The 20730-nt window shown below is 32.7% G+C and overlaps 2 protein-coding genes across 3 annotated transcripts; both read right to left on the bottom strand.

Moving 5' to 3' along the window:
• Positions 1-802: 802 nt before the first annotated feature.
• LOC132065308 (GATA transcription factor 11) lies at positions 803-5957 on the bottom strand. Of its 2 annotated transcripts, none has more exons than XM_059458635.1 (3): positions 5800-5957; positions 3949-4212; positions 803-1760 (listed from the first exon to the last, which is right to left on the bottom strand). In XM_059458635.1, the coding sequence occupies exons 2-3, from the start codon at positions 4207-4209 to the stop codon at positions 1107-1109; spliced, it is 915 nt and encodes a 304-aa protein (XP_059314618.1). In that variant the 5' UTR covers positions 4210-4212; positions 5800-5957; the 3' UTR covers positions 803-1106. The 2 variants fall into 2 exon arrangements, with proteins under 2 accessions (XP_059314618.1, XP_059314619.1); XM_059458636.1 differs by having other exon boundaries at positions 3949-4209; positions 5800-5932.
• Positions 5958-10174: 4217 nt separating this feature from the next.
• On the bottom strand, positions 10175-19040 carry LOC132062253 (protein-tyrosine sulfotransferase; the record flags this gene model as incomplete). The annotated part of the gene is made up of 13 exons (XM_059454859.1): positions 10175-10586; positions 10836-10970; positions 11160-11279; positions 11572-11640; positions 11759-11808; positions 12252-12399; positions 12507-12611; positions 13525-13665; positions 15605-15890; positions 16487-16558; positions 16635-16812; positions 17356-17443; positions 18996-19040. Coding segments are annotated over 13 exons (1581 nt in total), but the record flags the coding sequence as incomplete, so codon positions are not given.
• Positions 19041-20730: the final 1690 nt, after the last annotated feature.

The following is a 20730-nucleotide window of genomic DNA, read 5'->3' as shown; positions in this document are numbered from 1 at the left end:
AAAATTAATTCCATGATTTTATTGAAAAAGCCCTATAAATGGGATCGGTATGATTAGGTTCGGTTCGATCGGTCGGTTTTTCATACTTTTTTGACACCCCCAGGTGTATGCCACTGTTTGCTGAATTTTTGTTTAATTCGCAGTAAACATTGGAACTAAAGTAAACACACTAACATAACTAAAACATAATCCCCACAATTGGTATTGGTAAAGAAGTCAAAATCAAAAAAGAATCTAATGCCCTAGTCGAATTGAAGAATTTCAAAGCTCATGCTAATTGAAAGAGCTTTCAACATGGAGTGGAAACTCCATAACGTACGCAAAGAGTTAGCGATCTATGAATATCATCCCAATTCAAGTTTTGCTCTGCACTTAAATGGATAACTCAAACCCTTGCCTTGACCAGTTTGTAGAGGTAAGACTGCGTATACACCACCTCCCCAAACTCCACTTGTGGAATTACACAAGGTACGTTGTTGTAGTAGGGCTGCATTGGACTGAGACAGACTTAAACAGAGCGACATGGACAATGAGAATTAAACTAGCCGATCTCAACTTTGTTTGTGAATAGGGAATTGTTGTTTTTTTTTCTTTTTGGGAAAGGTGTGAGGCTGTGAGCAAATGAAAAGTGGATTGGGAAGCAGAAACGTGGAAGAGGCTTAGTAAAATTGAACTTTGCAACGTTTGAGTATAGATTGAAGTTGCTACTGTTAGGCCTGTAATGCAATTCCAATCCCTAAAATGAATCAAGAATTGGCTGCAAATAAGCAAAATTCAAGAATCCAAAAGCTACAACTCTAGGGACACCAAGACTCATAAAAATATATTGAAGGTCAAACCCAGGGGCTACCAATGAAACCTAACCATCTAATATATCTAGTTCAGTTTTTACATTAGAGGAACTTGCTTCATCAAACAAATGACTCAAAGCTTTTCCTTCTAAACCTCCAATCAAATTACCTAACCTAGACACCTAAAGATTCAACATTTGTACATTAACCTCTTAAAGCAGGAGTAGTAACCATACCACCAGAACCACCCCTGCCCCCATCGAAAATAAAACAATAAACTAAATTAAGCTCCTAACTAAAAGTATAATCATCTCTTCAGTATACACCAAATAAATAACTACTCATAGGAACAAACTCTGGCGCCGGTGACATTGGAGGGCCTTCGATAACATTTGGTTCTGGCAAAATTTCTCTCTTTCTTCCCATCATCACCTTGTAAGGTTCTTCAACTTCAGCTGCTCCATACAGAGATTTTTTTCTCATCTCTACGACTTTCCTGTGAGAGTTTGAGTGCACAGTTGGAACAAACGTAGGACTAGCAGCCGGTCGATATTCCGGGAATAGACGCCCTGAACGGTAGCGGACCCCACAAGCATTGCATAGTGTCTTTGGCCCAAGTGGTCCCTCTCTCCACTGAGGTGTCTTTGTGACTTCACAATGTGTGCATTTTTTGACAAAACCACACTGCTGAACAGAGTTTTTCATGGATTCCTTGGCACTTGATAGGAGTGAAATTCTTCGCTTCTTCTCTTTACCCTTTCTGGCATCGGAAATCTTCTTGGATGCAATTCTTGTAGAAGATATGGGAGCCATCAAAATCCAAGGATTAACAGCTGAAGGTCGCGCACGCTTGGAACGAGGACGAACGGGAATACTCTTTCCACCAGAGCTGGAATTGCTGCTTTCAAGAACTGAAACTGGGCTCTGTGTCTGGAAAGTACCAGTCCCCTGGGCCTCGGTAAATTTAATCTGATAGGATAGCACTAAATTAGGAATTAATGTGATCTAAGTAAAAAGCATTTCTGCACTCTACCACTCTTTTAAGAGTTGATCACAAGAATTTAACAGAAAAAACTGTGCGAAACAAAAGAACTACAAAGTTCCATGAGTTCAGTTTCTAAAACTTCTAATATGCGCATGAATATCCATGCAATACAACAAGTCGTCGGGTTGCTGGTTAGAGTTATGCAAGGTTAGTTATACAGGGTTTACTATTTCATGTATCAGTTAGTCTTCTACCCTGCATAAAATAATAAATTTCATTCCCTCATAACTTATACATGTATTAGTTATGCGGAATTGTAAACTTGTAACCAAACACCGTATTTGGTGTGCTGATATTTACTCATAGCAACTAAAATGCTACCAAACATGGGTACTAGTTATGCTGGTTTTAATACATGAATAAATCATTTCCTAACCAGCAACCAAACGACCCCTTAAAAGAAACTGCTTTCGCAATATATCTTGATGGGCTTGCATGGTAACATAAGAAATGCTACAAGATGAAAATGTTCTACAGACATGACTGGCTCACCAGGTGAATATGCCACAAAAATACATTTCAGATTTTTATGTCACTCAGATGAAATAGTGAGTTAAGACAAAGTTCATAACCCTTTGATCTCATGAATCCTGTTATTAGGCGGACTTATACCTACGAATTTGCTTTCTAATACTCCTCAACGCAACAGATTACCTTGTTTTGTTCACAGAAGCAAGACTACTGTGCTTTAAGAATAATCTTCTCTTTTCTTAATCTTTATGGTCACCGATTCAAGCGCCTTCACAAAGGTTCAATGTCCTCTTATATGAAGCATACAACAAGTTACTCATCATTGAAAGATCAAAACTTCCTATAACAGAAGCGTTACGAAGAAAAAGGAACAGCTACCCGTAACCCAATCTTCTATTGTAGCTTCTACATTGGAACACTTACCTTTTATATGCTGCCAATTTAAGTAAGAATTAAATATGTATTTCATCCTTCCGTTTCAATCCTGTAACATTTTGGAAGCTGATACAGGATATTCCATTTTATCTTTCAGGTTTAGAACTCCATTAACAGGTTCTGGCCTTCACTCATGAAGTTTTTTACAAATGAGAAAGTAGGAGGAATAAAAAAACACAAACAAATAAAATTGAAAAAAGACAGAGAAGAAGAAGAAAGTCTGTTTTTTTCCTTCCAGAACAGTTGTCATACATTAACACTACATTGACGGTTCTTTGTCTATCAAACCTTGGGATTTCCAAAGAGAATGACATTGCTTTGATATAATAATTCCATAATTGACAACTGTAGAGGCTATGCCAGGAACAAGAAGATAAAAGGGTATGTCCGAGTAAAGCCAAATACACTCTATCACATTGCTTTCATATATGAGAAAACTGTAGAGACTTCAGGAACAAGAAGATAAAGGGTATGCGCGACTAAATCCAAATTCACTCTACGTCATTGCTTTCATATGTGAGAAAATTGTAGAGGCTTGGCAGGAACATGAATAAAGGGCATATGCAAGTAAAGCCAAATTCACTCATCAGGAAGCAAGGAGCATTAACAAAAAAGTCTCAAGTTTCAAAATTTGACATTGTCATTGGTTTATAGGCTCCAAATCAAAAACATAGTTCACCCCCCCCCCCCTTTTTTTTTTTTTTTTTTTTTCTAGAACCATGGTGTCGATGGTCAGCTTTCGCACACCTAGACATTCCACGGAATACCTGCCACCTCCAACCAGAAACGGGTACCGGTAACTCTGTCCACCAAGGCTAGGACAAAAGGGAAGAAATCACCTAGTGTTTTTGACCCTTTATTATCAGCAACAAAATAAACCATTTAAAAAAAAGAACTAAACCCCACAACCATAAGCTTGCACCGACTTCATATTTAGTTGCTCCCTTTGTCCCAATTTATGTGAAGGTAACTGGAGTGCAAGGGTCAACACACTTACTTTTGACTATGAATTCGGTTAAAATACTTTAAAAAAGAATTGAGAAAATAATAGTCAAAGAAAAAACTGTTTGACTCCCCCCAAACAGTAACACCTTTAGGTAAAACAGGGACGGAGGGAGTACAACACAACTAAATCGAAAAACATACATGGTTACACAGAGCATTCATACATACAAACAAGCTTTACGAGAAAACTTAAAAACTCACAGGAGGATGAGAATTTGCCACTGCATTCACCCGACCGTTACCAATGTTGCCTTGAGGCATGGGCGGAAAAGCCATAAGAGCATCGGTAGGAATCGGTCCAAGAAACTTGGATTCACTAGCATCCCATTCTACACCTAGTCCATCATCTTCCAAACTTTCCAATGGAAAATCCAAAAAATCGAATAATTCATCGAAGTCTTCATCAACAATAGGCCCACTCGGAATTCCATCAATATAATTTCCATTTTCAACCATAGTCATCTTCTGAGGTACAAAAAACAAAAAAAGATTGTAACTTTGTAACACCAAAAGTTGTAACAATGAACAAAAGTATTCATGCACAAAATTTATACATGTAAACTCACCATATAGATTATTTTTTTGCCAAAATTATCTGTCACTATTTAAGTAAAAAGAATAAGAGTCACGTTATCTATAAGGTTGGATTAATATTACCTATTCAAATTTTATCCATATAAGGTGTACACGAGTTTTTATTTTGCTTATACAAAACCTTAGTAGGTAAGAAAGAAAGTTAATAGAGACATATTAGTATTAGGTTAAATGTACTAGTAAAAATTATACCAAAAATAGGATTCTAATTAGAATCTGATTATATGCTAAAATACTAATTATCAGACTAATAATAAAAATTAAAAATACCCCATTATACTAATTATTCAATATATGGAAATATATCTTTTAATATATAAAATCAAGGGATTGTGCAGAACAGAATCTTTTCATCCAAATAGTAATCCATGACCAAATTAGAAAAAAACACTAATAATTAAAAAAAACATGTGTTTTTATTAATTAATTAATAAAGAGAAAAAAATAATTTTACACCTAATTAAAAACGACAAGGTATTATTAGTCACTTTCCTAAAGTGTAACATCAACCTAGCATGACCACAAAAACTTTTGCCCTAGAAAACAAACACAAACATGTCGGCTAAAAAAATGAAACAAAAAATGCTAAAAAAAATCAACAACTCAGCATTTTCAGTGACCCATTAATCCAAATTAACCGAAAAAAAAAAAACCTAGAAACTCCAAATTTCTTTTTACAAATTTTGGTAAAATAATGAAAAATGGAAAAAAAATTAATTAGAAGGAGAAAAAAATCAAGAACTCAGCATTTTCAGCGACCTATTAAGCCAAATTAGCCATTTGTACCCACAAAAAAAAAAGTAGCTAGAAACTCCATTTTTTTTTTTTTACAAACTTTGGTAAAATAGTGAAAAAATGGGAAAAAAATTAATTAAAAGGAAAAAAACTCAAGAACTCAGTATTTTCATTGACCCATTAAGCCAAATTAGCCATTTGTACCCACAAAAAAAAAAAAGTAGCTAGAAACTCCATTTTTTTTTTTTTTTACAAATTTTGGTAGAATAGTGAAAAAATGGGAAAAGATTAATTAAAAGGAAAAAAAACTCAAGAACTCAGCACTTTCAGTGACCCATTAAGCTAAATTAGCCATTTGTACATTAAAAAAAAAAAAGTAGCTAAAAACTCCAATTTTTTTTACCCAAAGATTGAAAAAATAAAACAAAAAAGGCATAATCATTACAAAGATTAAAAAAAAACTCAAGAAAACTGCATTTTCAGTGACCCATTAAGCCAAATTAACCATTTGTACCAATAAAACTAGCTAAAAACCCCATTTTTTAAAACCATTTGTACCAAAAAATAGCTAAAAACTCCATTATTTTTTTTTTTTTACTATTTGGGGTGGGGGGGGGGTGTTTTCTAAAAAAGATTGAATATTTTGGTAAAATAATGAAATGGGTATGTGAAAAAAGTAACAAATTTTATGTTTTTTGCATGTAGAAAAGAAAGTGTACTTACCTGTGGAAAAACAAAACCCTTAAACCCTTGAGAAAGCCATTGAAGTCAAAGAGGAGTTTCTTTTGTAGAAGAGACGAATAACAAAAAGATAGGGTAAGAAAAGAGGATATAGATATGAGGGGGAAAAACAATTAGATTTTTTTATTTTTTTTTTATTTTTATTAGTAGGGGAAAAAAAGGTTTTTTTTTTTTTTTTTGAAAATGTTTTATGTCTGAATGGTGGGTATTTGGAATTTCAATTTTTGAGACTTTAGGTTTTCGTGCTAAAGGGGTAACTGTCTGTTTCAAAATAAATGTCGTTTTAACTCATTTTGTGCCTCTTATAAAAAATAATAAATATAAGGTACAGTTTATTAAATTATCTCTAATTATTAACAATTTTTTTATAATTAAACACTATTAAGAAAAAATAATATTTAATATATAGGTATAATTGAAAATAATTTCTATTTTTTAACTTGAATTTTTAAATCGACACTTATTTTGAAATAAACTCTTTTGCTACAAGTGACACTTATAGATAGAAGGGAAACAAACAAATAGATTTTTTTTAAAAAATTTATTAAAAAAAAAAAAAACTTTTCTCTTTTTTTAATTTTTTTTTTCCTGGAAATGTTTTATGTCTGAATGGTGGGTATTTGGAGTTTGGAATTTCAATTTTTTTTTTTTAAAGAATTTAGGTTTTCGTGCAAAAAGGTTAAATTATTGAAATAATGGAATCTGATAAGAGGAGGAGCATGGAAGTAAAAATGGTCGGCGGATCATGTGATTGTTTTGGAGGGAGAGACATTTGATATTATTGACATGCCGTAAAATGTAAATTATTCGCCCGGTATGAATTCGGATTAATCGAATCTCATTGCGCTATAGAACATCAAATGAAAAGTCAAAGAAAAAAACAGTCACGGCGAATTCGGATTAGTCGAATCTCACCGTGCTACAGGACATCAATGAAAAGTCAAACAAAAAAAAGTTACTTGTCAAATTTAAAATCAAAAAAAGTTATTTATCAAATTTAAATTTAAAGTACGAATATATATCACTTGATTATAATTAAAATTTTCAATTATATTTATGATCTTTTATTTATTGATAAATTAAATTTTTATTCTTATGATATATGAATAATAATATTTAATTTTAAATTAATTAAATATTCACTTTTGATCTCTTTGCTTGTAGATATTCATAAATTTACCATGATCATTAACTGTTTCACCACTTAAGTATTCATGTGTTATGTTAAATTTGTATTGTTGTTCCATATTTAACGGTAATAACATTTCTAGAAAAAGATAAAAAACATAGGTCTCGTATAAAAGGGCCAGAAAACCCACATTTTGATTCTTTGAAGATTAAACGTCCTAAGTCATATATGTATCACAAAAACTAAAATCAATATTTATTAATAGTTGAGGGATCAAAAGTATTATTATTCCTAATTATAATTCTATTAATTAATATTTATGTAAAGGACATGTATCTTATATTTATAGGTTTGATTTAATACCAAGTACGAATAAATTTTTCAAATAGTTTTGATGGCATGGGACCTAAGTTGGAGTAAATGTTAGTTTCTGATTACGGAAAAAGGGCCAAAATTAACTCTGAACTTTAAAAAATAGTTTATTCATACCCTTTGTTATACTATTAGGCCAATTATGCCCTTACCGTTATACTATGATCCAAATTTACTCCTAATCTAAACGAACTACCACGTGTCCTAATCCTAGACGCCCAACCGATTTCCCCCCAATAATTTTTTACCCCACCCAAATAAACCCAACTCGACCCGCATGAAATTATTTCATCCAACCCGTTAACAATAAACATGATATTTATGATCTTTTTATTTATTGATAAATTTAGATTTTAATTCTTATGATATATGAATAATCATATTTAATTTTAAATTAATTAAATATTCACTTTTGATCTCTTTGCTTGTAGATATTCATAATTTTACCATAATCATTAAATGTTTCACCACTTAAGTATTCATGTGTTATGTTAAATTTATATTGTTATTTCATATTTAATGGTAATATCATTTCTAGAAAAAGTTAATAACATAGGTCCGGTAAAACACACATTATGATTCTTTAAAAATTACACGTCCTGAGTCATATATGTATCACAAGAACTAAAATCAATATTTATTACTCCCTCCGTCCCAATTTGTTTGACACTTTTCACTTTTCGAGAGTCAAACGTGTTATTCTTTGACCATAATTTTTTCATATGTCTTTTAAATTATTAATTATGGAACCTTATAGTACTTTTTACGTAATTTTCAAATATGTAAATTTTATTTCGGGAAATTTAAAGATTTTATATTTAAACACAAAAATAAAGTTATGGAAGAAATGGGTTTGTTAAAATTAAGAAATTCAAAAAGACTTTCATAAAGTTATGGAAAAAGCGTAAAACAAATTGGGATGGGTTTGCTAGAAAGAGGGAGTAATAGTTGAGGGATGAAAATTATTATTATTCCTAATTATAATTTAATTAATTAATTTTTATGTAAAGATCATGTATCTTATATTTATTGCTTTAATTTAATACCAAGTACGAATAATTTTTTCAAATAATGTTGATGGTATGGGACCTAAGTTGGAGTAAATGTTAGTTTCTGATTATTGCTGAGCTGTTGAGTAGGGTCCAAAATTGGTGATTGTCTTTCTGATCAAAGGGTAGACCAGTATTATTCCATTTCTTAAAAAGAATTTTATCTTTTTGGTGTCTCTTTTTCTTTGACCCCATCAAAAAAAAATTCTGACACTCATAATTTGATGGTGTGACAATCCAATAATGCACATGGTTTAATGTTACTGTGTGCCGATTGGACAGTTTTCTATGTTGAAATGCTTTCTAATACAGTATATTTTTTGTTTGTTTTAAAGCATTATTGTGGGAATAAGTTTTAGAAAATAATTGTGACTTGATTGAATTGCGCACACATATATGATATTTGTTGACCTGTAAAAACGTATCATAGAATACCACGAATAATCCTATATGATGGATGCTAGAAATAAATAGTAGTTCACATCAAATATAAATGTTATAAAAGCATTATATGAAAACATCATCACAAATATATTGTACAAGGAATCTATGTTGTATTTGTACTTGTTTATCAAGTTATGAAGGAACTAACTAATAATATACAGAATGAAGTCATAAAGTGCATGTTATTTGTAGCTAACAAGGGTATTGATAAAAAAACTGTGGGTTGTTTTGAAAGTAAGTTTGAATTGGTCTATTTAAAAAGAAAAAAAACCGAAAGATTTTTAAAACAAATTTGTTTGGCAAGTAAAAACATATTTTTATACAAATATCTGCCCTAGGTATTATCAATTGGGAGTTATGATTAGTTTAGTCACTTTAAGTAAAATCTAAGGGATGAGAGAATTCCCTTTTCTTTTATTCCAAGACAAATAGGGGTTACACTCAAAAAGAGATAAAGAGAAGAAGAAAAGAAAAAAAGACTTTGAGGTTCAAAGTTGTATCATCATCTTTTTTTTTTCCCCCTTGTATATCACGGTATTCGGATCAGCTTGTACGCACTTTGATTAATTTCAGGGATACTTGTAATCTCCCATCAACACAAATACCGAATAACTCTATCTATCAACCATTGAACAAATGGAAAAAAAATCACCTCATATTTTTTGCTTTTGTTGAGAATTAAACTTGAAACCTCATAATTCTCAACATACTTCGTTAACTACTAAGTCACACCCTTGAATGCTCAAATTATACCATCACTTTTCTAGTCATGTAGCTTAACTATATTAAACCCCCTTCCCCTATACTGTTTAATTGTTTTTTCATTTTCAATTTTTAAACTCTTCCATGATTTTATTATCATATTATTGCTCCTGCTGGGTGCTAGCATGTTCACTGGAGTAAATATTATGTAACATAAACAAACAAGTACTAATATAAGCATCTACATCCATTTTGTGAGAATGACAAAAATAAACTCTTATTTTTGGAGATAGGTTCACAATGATCTCTCGTAAATATATAATTGAGCAGTTCTGAAACTCTAAATTTCCCAAAAGTGAATTTTATCTCCACCAAATTCCATATTAATTAAAATTTTGCATTGAATGCTCAAATTTTTTCAAGTTTGAACTTTTAGCAAGTTTGTTATCTCGTCAATCACTCAGATGTATAATCCATGTACAAATTCTGGAATTGAGAAAGAAGAAAAGAGGTGGCCATATTAAGGCAATTGCCTCTAGTTTCTGTTCCATTTTGATCAGAGGCCTTTTATATTTTTTTATACAAATAAATGAATAAAGGCAGACGACGACAACAACAACAACATACACAGTGCAATCCCACAAGTGGGGTATGAGGAGGGTAGGATGTACACAGACCGTACATCTACCTTCAGAGGCTGTTTCCGATAGACCAAAAAAATCATCTACAAATGAAGAAAACTGAAACTGACATAGGAAGCATAAAAATTTTCATTGAACTTTTGCTTTTACCCACAAAATTGCATGGTGAGTGTAGTTACCTCCACTAATGAAGGCTTGAGAATCTTACATGCTACCTGAGCTATCTTTTTAGTCTTCCTATTCAATTTTCTTTTTTCCTTTTCTATGGGGTCATTAATGTAGGCGATATCATAACTTAACTTTCGATCTTCTACTTTTTGAGGTTACAAATAGGACAGCGAATAGAAGCACAAAGAGTGCGGCAATGGCAATAAAAATGGCTTCCCAAGAATAAGCACTATATGAATCGTCAAACCAGTTGTCCAGCTCTTCCTGCAAAATAACACAACTGGTTAAGCCTGAAATATTGTTAGATAGAATGCTCTCGTTGAAAACACGTATATTTCATTTCGAATAAGAATAGGGGGTTAAAAAAGCACTCGAAAAGTTAAAGTGTGTAACCGAGTTTTCAGGATAGCTTTAGGGGGTAACTTATGTATTTTCCCTTGGTAATAATTTATTGCATTCAGCATCAAGGGCATGGACCACACTAAAAACTAATTGGGTAACATGGGCACTTACTGTGATAACTTTGTTCTGTAACATGCGTTTGTGTTGATTTGCAAAGATCGTCTGTGCATATTTATAAAGCTCCACGTCGAGGCTGTTTAATGATGTGATCTCCTGAAGCAGTGCTTCAGACACCTGACGACGTCCCTATTAAATTTGAAACTATGGATGTTTAGATACGAGGATAGAGCCCTTGAAAAATCTGAAACGACATATGTAGAACTGTGTGGGCAAACACAATGTACTTGGTTTCATTCTTAAAAGTTTATCAACGCTTGTCAAGGAAAATGTAAATTGCAGGATATTGGAAAACAGAATGCAGTTTGGCTACAATACCTCCTTGGTAAAATTTGCTGGAGAAATTTTCTTTAGAGAATTTACACGTCTTTCAGACTGGCTCTTCCTTAAGTTAGAAATACAGCTCTCATATGCATCCATGAGCTTTCCTGCGGTCATCTATTGTGGCGGCAGAAAAGTTGACAGTTTGGAAGTTAATAAAAAATAATTATTATGTCTCACAAAACTGACACTAATTGTGCGAGGCACTTTTTTGTCTCACGAAAAAGTAGACCCAAATTTTGTGGACCCACAGTTGTAATGATTTAGATCCACTTTTTCGTGAGATAAAAAGATATCTCACACAACTAATGTGAGTTGTGTGAGGCACATAATAAAGTTTTTCGAAGTTTTCATATATTGCAGTTAGAACAGAAACATATCGTTTTGGATTTCATAGCAATGGGCTTACCTTTTCCTTTGTTGCTTCACCTCGTTCAGATGATAAAATTTGACTGGTCTTTTGGTATGAGCTGTTGCTCTGAAGTTTAGGCAAAATAACGGATTAAGATCACAGCTTAATTTGATATTCAAATAGGCACTTAATAAAGCCAATAGGGCAGTTTATTATCACATATCAAGAGAGACAGAGAGCTGACCTGGTGATAATTTGCATCAAAATCAGATTCTACCAGTGAAGAGCTCTGTTCTGTGCAAAACCAAATCATGTAACCGTCAAAACTACAACTAAGCGTCCAACACACCAACTTGAACAACACAAGAATCTAGCAGAAAATGTTTCACTCTTGAAAAATCCATTGTTGAAACATTTCTATAAACTCAACTTTTAAAACATTTCCAAAACTCACCAATTCTGGAATTTTTTATGAAGAAACAGTTTTTTTTTTTTTTTTTTTAAAGTGGGACCAAGTGACGGGTTCAAAACAACCCCCCCCCCCCCCCCCCCACACACACACACACACCGAAACCCCCAAATCAAGAAGAAATAAATATAGAAAAAAAAGTGTATAGCACAGTCACTGCTTGGTTGTTCAAATTGATACTCATCCATTGACATTACAAGAAACAAGGCAATATTTCAAGCCAAGGCATCAATTCAATTCAGTTATATAAGTAGAGCTTCTAACTGACCAGAGTTGTTTTTAGCAGCATGATCTTCATGTGATTTTGATCCACTGAACTGTGAAATTGCCTGAGTACCAACTACATTTGCAAACATGGTGGCTGATTCTTTGTGGTTATCTGTGAGTCCAACATACAACATATCGTCCAACCTCTTCTGCAAAATTTTTACAAGTATCTATCATAATTCCAATCATCATCAAGAAACGGATATAGCAGGGTATATCACAGAGAGTTGAATTTAATTCAGTGTGGATTGGTTACCTTTGCAACCTTAAGCACATAATCTCCAAGAGATTGATACTTCAGTACACAGTGACGAACGTCATGTGCCTCTGTCAGATAAGAGTTGTTTGTAAGTCCTGCGACCTATAAATTAGACACTATCAGGAAGATGAAACAACTTCAAGAGCGTTTGTATGTTATTAACATACTAGGTATGCCAAGTTGTGGTAAATAGATCATGGTTATCATGACATACTAATTGTGACATTGTGAGCAAAGACAATTATAAATGTGGGCACTAAAACAATTATGCAGAAACAGCGTAAAGTTTGTACAGGGTCATCTAATTGTAAACACCAAACAGCTTAACACGCGACAACCCCCTGAATTTACATACTCGACTTCTAAAAACTTAGACATTACATACATATGGGTACATTAGACGCAATCCCCTTGCAATCTGGGTCCAGAAAAAAAATAAAAAAATAAATAAAAAGCATCCAACATCACTCTTGCATACAATAATATTTTTTTTTTCTTTTTTCCCAATCTCTAAGAAAGACTCCCTCCTTTCCTACACCCAAAGAAATGATAAAGAGCCTCGCCTTATATCATTGTTACTTCTGCATTTTCGGCGTTAATTGAATAATCTGTTTTGCAGAGACTTCTCAAAACAATGAATTTCTTATGGTAAGAGACTGTTTCATGATACAGCATCTAACACGCAAGGCAGTATCTGAGACCGGTCTAGGGTCAAGATATTCAAAGTTGAAATCAATTTGCAATTTCATTTCAGTTTGCCAATGTCTTCTGAAAAAAGAAAACAAAAAAGAACCCCAACCACAGTTCCAGTAACCAGTTAAACAATAGTTAACCAATCAAACAGAAGAACAACCTGAAATTTATAGTAAAATACCAACATAAGCATGTTGGTTACCTTCCTCCCATAAGTTCCGAGTTCCTAATTTAAGGTCTTGTACAACTCCAAACAATAAAATGCAGAAAAAGAAAAGGAGGACGGAAGGTTTCAAGTTGTAAATATAAAACCAGGCAATACCTGAAATGTGGCTCCGTTGTGAAGGATGTCCCGAGCAATAGGGTTCTTGATATACTCATGTAGAGGCATCACCATCTCCTCCATATCATACGGATTAATGCTTGTAACATCAGAATGACCATTTTGTTTTCTTGCTTCCCTCTGCAGTCCAGAGATATGCGACACATTAATGATTATGCAAGATGGGAAAACCCAGTAGAAGATAACTCCCTCAATTTCAATTTGTTGTCTTAGTCTGACTGGGCACAGAACTTAAGAAAATAATGAAAACTTTTGAATCTTGTGGTCTTAATTAAAGATATGTATAGTGTACCAAAATGCCCTTTAATCTTGTGGTCTTAAACATATGTGGGCTGTTAAAATTAAAGAGTCGCCAAATTAGGAAAGAGGCATTCTTTTTGAAACAGACTAGAAAGGAAAGTAAGACAAACTAATTGAAACAGAGGGAGTATAATCATTCTAATTGTGTTTTGTAAATTTAAAAAAACTGTTCTGCATCCTGATATTTCGCTGAGATATGATTCCTATGGTGCTAATTAGTTTTATGATAAATTCTCCGAAGTTGACATTCTTTTTGGTTATTTGAAAAGAAATTCTCTAAAGTTGATACCTTTGACAGTGCTAGAAGGATAAGAATACTTCCACTTATAATCTCAATACCGTCTATTGATTGAACACCATTATCAATCACAAATAGACTTTAATTGATAGGACGCAATAAGCTTCCTATATAATCAGAAAACGACTTCATACATAGTGGAAACATAAAATGTCTCTAAATAGACTAAGTAATTTTTTTGGACTAATTGTTGTATAGAAAGAGGAATTATTTAAAATTATTAGCACAAGCATCTGGTACTTAGTTTTGTCTTCCAATGGCAAGGAAGCAGTGAATGATCAGTAAAGGAACCCATTCAATAACATGGACTAGTAAGGAACTATCTGATAAGCATAGTGGCACTGGCAGAGCTAAATACAGTTGGAGCAAGAGGAGGGAAAACTAGATAAGACAATTATGCTTTTCAGGTTGATATATTTGGTTGAATAAGGTTTTTACATATATAAGCTATAATTTGTTATTATAGAGGAAAATTAAGATAGTAAAGCTCAGTGGACTAGATGATGAATCGATAAATGCTGGTAAAAATACATACTCGAGCAAATAGATCTTCTCTCATCCAAGGGACCAAATACTTCCATGGCCAGATATCTAGAGTGCTTATTGTATTCTTTGAATGCAGCCGTCCAGACATTTTAGTGGCGGATGTTAAGTTAGGGTGCACCAAAAACCTAGCTGCCACCTCTATAGAAAACTCATAAGCGCTAAAAACACGGTCAATTGGATTCCTAAGGATTGTCACCACAGAAGTTTCATCCTTGGGAAGTTTGGACATCATGCTGTAGTCGTCATGAGTAACTAAAATCCTGATATTTCGCTGAGATATGATTCGTATGGTGCTAATTAGTTTTACGGTAAATTATCTGAAGTTGACACTCTTTGGTTATTTGAAAAGAAATTCTCTAAAGTTGATACCTTTGACAGCGCTAGAAGGATAAGAATACTTCCACTTATCATCTCAATTCCGTCTATTGATTGGACACCATCATCAATCACAAATAGACTTTAATTGATAGGACACAATAAGGTTCCTATATAATCAGAAAAAGACTTCATACATAGTGGAAACATAAAACGTCTCTAAATAGACAAGGTAATTGTTTTTGGACTAATTGTTGTATAGAAAGAGAAATTACTTAAAATTATTAGCACAAGCATCTGGTACTTCATTTCGTCTTCCAATGGCAAGGAAGCAGTGAATGATCAGTAAAGGAACCCATTCAACAATGTGGACTAGTAAGGAACTATCTGATAAGCATATTGGCACTGGCAGAGTCTAAATACAGTTGGAGGAAGAAGAGGGAAAACTAGATAAGACAATTATGCTTTTCAGGTTGATATATTTGGTTGAATAAGGTTTTTACATATGTAAGCTATAATTTGTTATTATAGAGGAAAATTAAGATAGTAAAGCTCACTGGACTAGATGATAAATCGACAAATGCTGGAAAAAATACATACTCGAGCAAATAGATCTTCTCTCATCCAAGGGACCAAATACTTCCATGGCCAGATATCTAGAGTGCTTATTGCATTCTTTGAACGCAGCCGTCCAGACATTTTAGTGGCAGATGTTAAGTTAGGGTGCACCAAAAACCTAGCTGCCACCTCTATAGAAAACTCATAAGCGCTAAAAACACGGTCAATTGGATTCCTAAGGATTGTCACCACAGAAGTTTCGTCCTTGGGAAGTTTGGACATCATGCTGTAGTCGTCATGAGTAACTAACAAGCGGCATTTTGGTTTTCTGCACCAGCAAAGGAGAAATAGTAAAATTGAGATCAACTATTAATAAATTTTCTGAAATGAAAAAGGTAAGGAAAAGAGGAAGCAAAGAAAATAGATAGAACAAATTGTACAATAGCGCATTAGTCCTCGTGCACACTTCAAGATGATTGATATGATAGCTTCTACCTTGGATACTTTCAAACAACCAGACCTTATAAAATCTGTATTTAAGCTTGGCAATCCATTTATTTCATCTAAATAAAGCTAAATACTTTGATACACATAATTCTCTTATTAACTCTAACTTCCAAAATACACAAACAGGAGTACAACAAATAACCAAATAGATAGAAGTGACCTTATCATCAGCAGTGTTTACTTTTTTTTTAAGACAGCAACATCAGTATTCAGAGGCTCTACTGGAATGCCTAAAGCAATTTGTCATTTCAACCGAAGTTATAAGTTTGCTTTGGTGATGCTCCACTACTACCAGACGTTAATTTCCAGGAAACTGTCTTCTTCTAGCTTCTAACAGAACATCTAACAACTTTGAAAATAGTAATGTCCAATATTTGCTGAACGATTTAATGCATAAAGAATGAAGAAATCTATTACCTTGGATCAAACCTTAACTTATCATACGAACGTGGACACTCCAAAGAACTAGCATAAAGCTTTTTAAGAAAACTGCACAAACACGACAATACCATTAGCTAATATGCAGATCATATTATAAAATAATCCATAGAAACAGTTCTTTTACCAATGAAAATATGTTCGCCCTCCAGTCCTGGGAACATGAAGAAAAAAGAGCAAGTTCTGCAAGACATGTTTGTCATCTTTGACTTTCAAGTCAAGTGAAGAAGACGCCCACTGCTTGACTATGTGTTCACACCGATTGAAGCTATCTTTGCTCTCAGATGCCTTTGTTATGGTAGAAACTGGGCACCAAATAACATTATCAATTTCCAGATAAGTCTAAATCCCCATTCCCCTAAAGTGAGCTCCCATCACATGCTTATGAGCAAATCTTTATGAACTTCATATGATTTGAAGGCATAATGCTTCACTTACAAAACTTCATAGATATCTTTTATATCATCATCATGACAAGTTGACAACATTTAAAACATCAATGTTATGAAACATCCAGCTTTCGATCAGAAGAAGAAAATTTTGAAATCACAACAAGGCCTCAAGAACTCATCTTCACCCTATTCCAAGGTCAAACTTTATGCAAATTGCTTCAAAGGAGAACTTCTTTTTGCTGTTCAAATTTTCTAAACATGACGTTCAAAGACTCAAATAGCTTGTTTTAACACGAGATGAATGTGCTATACTACAATGTCCATGGTATACTGCTAGTACTAGAAATTTAAACAAGTAGATAGTCAGAAAACATACATTTATTCAGGACATTAAAGCCAAAATCTTTCATCCATAACATTAAGTACAAAAAATAATCAATCTATAAAGAGACATACCTGAGAGCAGAAACACCAAGATCACAAGAACCTCAAATATATGAACCTTCTGCCTCATTCCCACCTCCAACCTATCCCAAAAATCAAACTGAAACAACCCAGAGAAAAACTTTTTACAATCAGAATCCTCTCATGAAGTGAACACTCATAATTATTCAACAATTAAAGTAAAGATTCAAACTTCAGCACTTGATGAACAGGCATTACTCCAAATTTTAACACCCACCCAAGTACAAAATCCACAATAAAAGGAGGTGAAAGTGTTCTTCAACATTCAACTAGCTGAATCCACAGGGCATATACATAATAACACACACACACACACACTCATAACTATTCAAAATCCAAGTAAACATTCAAACTTAAGTCGAAATTTTAACACAGCCAAGTATAAAGTGGGACTGTTCTTTAACATTCAACTAGCTGAATTCACAGGACATATACATAATACACACACACACTCTCATAGCTATTCAAGAATCCATGTAAACATTCAAACATTAGTTTAAATTTTAATACCCACCTAAGTATAAAGTCTCCAATAAAAGGAGGGCTGGAGTGACCTTTAACATCCAACTAGCAGGGCATATACATAACACACACACACTCATAAGTATTCAAGAATCCAAGCAAACTGGTAACACCCACCCAGCTATGAAAACAGCAACCAAAACTTGAAACCTTTTTTTTCTCTTTTTTCCCTCGGGGCGGGGGTGGGGGAAGAGGGTTAATTACCTTTAAACAAGCTCAATCCGCTCAAACAAACAAAAAACAAATATATAGAGAAAGAATGCATGAAAAAAAAAAAGAAGAGAATTGATGGTAAATGGGGCTAGCTGAATTCACTGGGCGTGTACATAACATACATACGCACACACTCTCTCATAACTATTCAAGAATCAAAGTTAGACATTCAGAATTTAGCAATCTTAACCATAAAAATGAGCAGTTTCAAAAATATAAACACCAACAACAACCCAGCTATGAAAACACCAACCAGAACTGTGAAAGTTTTTTTTTTCTCTTTTTTTCGTAATTACCTTTAAAATCCAACAAGCTGAATCCACTCATACACATACACAAAAAAAAAAAAAAAAAAAAAAAACACACACACACACACACACATATATATATAGAAGAATGCATGAAAAAAGAAAGAGAGATCTGAGGGAAAATGGGGCTAGCTGAATTCAAGCAAACATTCAAAAGTTAGCATTTTTACCACTATAACTATTCAAGAATCCAAGTAAAGATTCAAACTTTAGCTTTTTAACCATAAAAAATGAGCAGTTATAAAAAAAAAAAAATTAATACCCACCAAAACCCAGCTATGAAAACACCAACAAAAACTTGAAAGTTTTTTCCTTTCTCTGCTTCTATACATAAAATATATAGACACACACAGTCATAACTATTCAAGAATCAAAGTAAAGATTGAAACTTTAGCATTTTCAAAAAAAAAGAGCTTTCATCAAATTTTAACACCCATCAAAACTTTCTCTTTTTTTCTCTCTAATTACCTTTAAAATCCAATGACCTGAATCCACTCATACAAAAAAAAAAAAAAAAAAAAAAAACATATATATATATATATAGAAGAATGCATTAAAAAAAGAGAATAGAGGGAAAATGGGGCTAACCTGTTTATGTAATTTCGATACACACACTCTATAACCAGTCAAGAATCAAAGTAAAAATTCAAACTTTAGTATTTTTAAACATAAAAAAAAAATGAGCAGTTACAAAAAAACTTAATACCCACCAAAACCCAACTATGAAAACACCAAGAAAAATTGAAACCTTATAAATAAACACACACACACACACATATATATAGATAAAAGTGCATTAAAAAAGAGAATAGAGGGGGAAAAGGGGCATACCTATTTATAGAATTTCGAGATCTTGTGCTCATAAATATGTATCTGTGAACCTATTTATAGAATTGGTGGGGTCCACTTCACCGCCGGCAATCGGAAAATTGGAACACTGTTTTGCCGATCGGTGTAAGTAAGGGATTTATGCTATTATTATGTGTGTGTCTTAATTAAAATAAAATGACATTTATTATAATGTCTTTGTAGTAACCGAAGTTAACAGAATTACTCCCTCCGTTCACTTTTACTTGTTCACTTTTAACTTTACACGTCACTTAAAAATTAATAAATAAAATATGTATTTTACTATAATCTATTAATTGGTGTATAATCTCATTGAACTTAGAGAATAATTTAAAAATGAGTAATTAATGTTAAGGTAAAATAAGAAAAAAATTTATCTTTTTTAGATATCTTTAAAAGTGACAAGTAAAAGTAAAAATCTATTTTTAGAAGACGTGTCAGGTAAAAGTGAGTGGAGGGAGTAATAAAATTAGCTATTAGAATATTTATATGGAATTATGGTGTTTTATTATCTTGTTGCTTTTAATGTCTTTTTAGTACTGATGCATTTTCATCTTTTCTTGAGGCGAGGGTTTATCGGAAACCGCCTCTCTATCTTTACAAGGTAGGTAGAGGTAAGGTTTGCGTACACCCAATCCTCCTCAGACCCACCTGGTGGGATTATATTGGGTATGTTGTTGTTGTTGTTTAATTAAAAGGGAAAATGAAGGAGGTCAATATTTATATAGAAAATTATTTTTTTGAAAAATAAATCATGTTAACCATAAATAATAAAATTAGCAATTAGAGAATGTTTGTTAATAGTTAAATTTTAGTTAGAGTAAATTTATTTGATATTTGCAGTAGAGATAGTTATTAGGAAAATAAATTTTGAAAAAAGTTGTTTTATACTTATAATGGAATTGTTTTCTTTGAAGAACCAAACATTTGTTGGATATGAAATGGTAAAATTTAAAAAAGAGCTTTTATGTTTGCGTTATAGACATGGCTTCAAATTGCGGTAAGATGACACATTAATTCTTAAAAAATAAATATTACTTTCAATATTCAAATAGTGAAGGCAGTATTTGTAGATACAATTTTAGCTATTAGCATTTGCAAGTAATACAGTAATCAAATAGTATAACAAGTGAAACAATACTTCTAAATTTTAAAAATATTTAAAAAGCTAGAAAAGGAACACTTTAAATCACAAATTTTTAACTTTCACTAAGAAAAACTTTTAAAAATTAGTTGTAAAATTTACTTCTAAAGACATCTTTTAACTTTCAATTTTTTATTCATTTCAATCAAATAATATTCAAACATCTACAGAGTGGAGTTTCATACTTTGGTTTTAGACTAGCAGTGGCAAGGTCCCACCACTTATGCAGTGGAGTATTTCTTTTTCTATTTTTTCAGGCGACTAATCCTTTAAGGGTCTGTTTGGAAAGTCACTCCGGTAATTAGAATTAGGTGTAATTACACAATTTAA

This window comes from Lycium ferocissimum, chromosome 7, assembly GCF_029784015.1.
Source record: "Lycium ferocissimum isolate CSIRO_LF1 chromosome 7, AGI_CSIRO_Lferr_CH_V1, whole genome shotgun sequence".
Lineage (NCBI taxonomy): Eukaryota > Viridiplantae > Streptophyta > Magnoliopsida > Solanales > Solanaceae > Lycium > Lycium ferocissimum.
Note: the sequence above shows the minus strand (reverse complement) of the source record. Positions and strands in the feature narration are given on the sequence as shown.